At 20.1% G+C, this 3457-nt stretch overlaps 2 protein-coding genes across 2 annotated transcripts in view; one reads left to right on the top strand and one right to left on the bottom strand. All coding sequences in view use genetic code 6, as the record gives it.

Moving 5' to 3' along the window:
* The window catches only part of TTHERM_01317360 (hypothetical protein), a gene marked incomplete at both ends in the record, with an annotated part of 2307 nt that extends 2155 nt beyond the window's left edge, over positions 1–152 (top strand). The window contains 2 exons of the mRNA XM_001013048.2: positions 1–50; positions 128–152. The exon at positions 1–50 is cut by the window's left edge and continues 105 nt beyond it. Of these exons, the coding sequence (XP_001013048.2) occupies positions 1–50; positions 128–152 (75 nt within the window). The remainder of the gene's footprint in view (positions 51–127) is intronic.
* Positions 153–2968: 2816 nt separating this feature from the next.
* Positions 2969–3457, bottom strand: part of TTHERM_001313380 (hypothetical protein) — a gene marked incomplete at both ends in the record, with an annotated part of 596 nt that continues 107 nt past the window's right edge. Inside the window, 2 exons of the mRNA XM_012796874.1 lie at positions 2969–3328; positions 3430–3457. The exon at positions 3430–3457 is cut by the window's right edge and continues 107 nt beyond it. Coding sequence (XP_012652328.1) covers positions 2969–3328; positions 3430–3457 — 388 coding nt within the window. The remainder of the gene's footprint in view (positions 3329–3429) is intronic.

The raw sequence follows: 3457 nt of genomic DNA, 5'->3' as shown, positions 1-3457 counted from the left end.
TATAACACATTAAATTAAACTTATGCAATTAAATATCTTGACCCACTTTAGTATTAAAAACTTTATTATTCTGCTGATAAAAGTATTAATCAAATGTAGAATTAATTTAGTATAAATAAAAATTTAGATCAAAATTCATTTTATATATATGACAAATATCAAATATTTGCTCAGTAAGCAATAGGTGTTTAAAAAATAAAATACACCTTGTAGAATTTATAAAAAAGCTAAAAAACAAATACAAGATTTTTGATGTTTTAAATGAATAATAATTTAAATTATTATGACTAATTTGTATAGATAGACAATAAATACTTTCTAATTAGCAAAATAAACAATTAATTAGTAGATGAATTTATTGTTGAGATTTCTTCATAAAAACTAGTTATTTCTTATTAATATGCTTACAAAAACAGTTTTACTAAATATTATTTCATGTAAAAGAGAAATTTGCTTATAGTCTAAAATGTTCCTCAAATATTTAATTTAGATAGCTGTTAACCTATGATATAAAATCCTTTAGATAGTAACTTTTCTTTACAAAGCTTTGCTATTTTAAACGATGATATAATACTATATATAGCCTCAGATCAATTATAAGAATATTACCTATATTAAATTGATCTTGAATCTATGATAATAACTTAGCTTTACAATTTCGGTAAAAAAAAACAACCTTTGTTCTATTTAATAAATAAAAATATTTATCCTTTAGTTGCTTTTAATGATATTTTATACTTAAATTTTTACTATTCTTACTGCTAGCCTTTTTCTTTAAGCTAAAAAAAGTTAATTTATAGTTAAACTTATTTAGTTATCCCTATGCAAGCATATGCGTTTATTAATTACTAAAAAACAGGTGATATATTTATATTTACTGATTCTTTAATTTATGTATATAGCTTTGATTTATCATCTTACAAATTGCTTAAATTTGGTGTATCTTATCCTTCGACTTTGAGTACTGTTACTGCTTTTAACGACAGATATATCTTTTATTATGATTAAAGTTATATCTATAGATTTGATATGGAGTTGAAATAAATTACTTACTTAAACGCTTAAACAGATAAAGATTTATATAAAAATTCATAAATTAATTTCTATTCATTAGATAATTAATTACTGTATGTTAAAAAGTCAACAAATTTGATAGAAACAAACAATATGGTCATTATTAATAGTTTTATTGACTATAGTAGATATATAGGAAGCATAACTACTGACGAAAATTAATAAATATAGATTTTTTAATCTTAAAACGGAGTTTTTTGGTACACAAATCTATTTAATAATCCATTCAGCATAATAAATATTTCTTAAAACTACTTAATTTAACAGAATTAGTTATAATAAAACTAAATTACTTTCTATGATGCTAGTAACAAACAGTTAGTAATATGTGATATTCTAAAATCTATTGAATAGACTATTTCAATAAATTTGGATATTTAATTTGATTTATAAATCTCCATTATTGATTGGGATTAACCTTCCTTTTTGTGGGTAAAAGGCCATTAAATCTTTTAATATAGTGTAAACTCTAATCCTCAAATAAAAACTATTTTTGATTTAGATTCTTAAATTGTTTTCTATTAATACTGTCCAAAGTAGAAAATTATGGTAGTCAAAACAGATTCACAAACAATTTATTATATTTCAGTAAAAATTTTTTTTATTTATCAAATTTAAATTAAAAAAATTATTAAATTAAAATAGATTCAAAATATGACTAGTGTTGAAATGGATAATTATAATATAGGTGAGCCAAATATTCTTTTGAATATTAACTGTGAAGAAGAAATAATACTAATTTATTGTCCATATGTTTAAATATTTGATTTAGCCACAGGTTTATCTTCAAATTCATTTGCCTATGTAATAATTTAATTAATAAAAAATAATTCTAATATATATAAAAACAAAATCAAATAACTTCTAATTTTTTCTTTATTTATATTTTTGAAATAAAAATTTGAAATTAAAAAAACTACTTTTCAAAAATATTTGGAATAACACTTATTTAAAAAAAATAATTTACTGTAATTTCTCATATATTAATACCAAGTCACTTAAGATCAAATTAAAGAGTAATTTGTGTAGTCAGTATTTAATTTGTTTGTCTATCTCTAGTTTAAAATGTTAAGATATACACAATTCACATTAATACGATATTATCAATTTATTAGAAAGAATCAATAAAATTAAATTTTATTGAGATTTGTCAAATTAGAAAAGTTTTGTTAAGACGACTACTATTTTTATTAATTCCCACTTTAGATAATTTGATTTTTTACTTTTATGTAAGGAAATTTTAATTGATCAAAAATATTTATTAAAATAATAAATATACTCTATAGAAATGGAATCAGTTAAAAATTTTTTTGAATTTTTTGAACTGAGAATAAATTAGTATTATTTCAATTAATTTAAAAATAATAAAATAACATTATTAAAAATAAAATTTTACTTATATTTATAAATAGGATAAAATGAGCTTAAATATGTTTATAACTTTAAATAAGTAATGTGTTGTTCCTTTAGTTAGTAAGAAAATAGGATTATTGGTAGTATTCTATACTTAATAATTTAATGGTTTTTTTTTAAAAGACTTTACATATAAAACCTATCTGTTTGAATATAGATATAATAACACTAATTTATATTATGATGAACAAAATAATATATTATTAGGAGTTACAGGTAAGCTTGCATAAGTTAATTTAATGAATATTCCTGGTATTTAATAACTGTTTATCTACTAATGTGTTAGTGAGTTTGAAAATAATGCAGTTTACTTTTATAAATAAGAAACAAGCCTCATTATAGCAGACAATACTCCTATTTTATATTTATTCAATTACCTAACTTAAAATACTACATAAATTAAAATATAAATCAGTAATATTTTAGGTATGCTGATGGATGAAAGCAAAAAAGTTATTTTTTTATACTCAAATTAATTTATTCAAATGTTTTAATTTCCTAGCATGTAATTCATTGAAACACTTTCATTATAAAACTATAACATTACATCAATTATACAGGTTTTTCTAAATACCTAATTAAATTTAATTATAGCTTAGACATCTACCCACATTATATCTTTCGACTTAACAGAGACTGTTTATGCAAGTGAAACTTATCTTCTATAATACTAAAAAAATTAAAATTTATATCTAGGTTAGCAGTTCTAAGTTGGTTATAATATTGTAAACTTTTCCTTAAATCTTTTCAAAAATACTTAATTAGTGGACACTTTATTGTTTGAACCTTCTTTATACAACATATTTCCATATCTTTCAGAGCTAATTTTGATAAAAGATAGCTTATTCATATATATTTAAATGGATAATTTAAATATCGTAAATGCAGATTTACAATAATAGTAACTAATTCTAATAAATAAAGTAAAATTAATCAACTTACCTGATAATTTTTTTTATGATTTAGCAAG

This window comes from Tetrahymena thermophila (genome assembly GCF_000189635.1).
Source record: "Tetrahymena thermophila SB210 genomic scaffold scf_8254690, whole genome shotgun sequence".
Classification (NCBI taxonomy): Eukaryota; Ciliophora; class Oligohymenophorea; order Hymenostomatida; family Tetrahymenidae; genus Tetrahymena; species Tetrahymena thermophila.
Note: the sequence above shows the minus strand (reverse complement) of the source record. Positions and strands in the feature narration are given on the sequence as shown.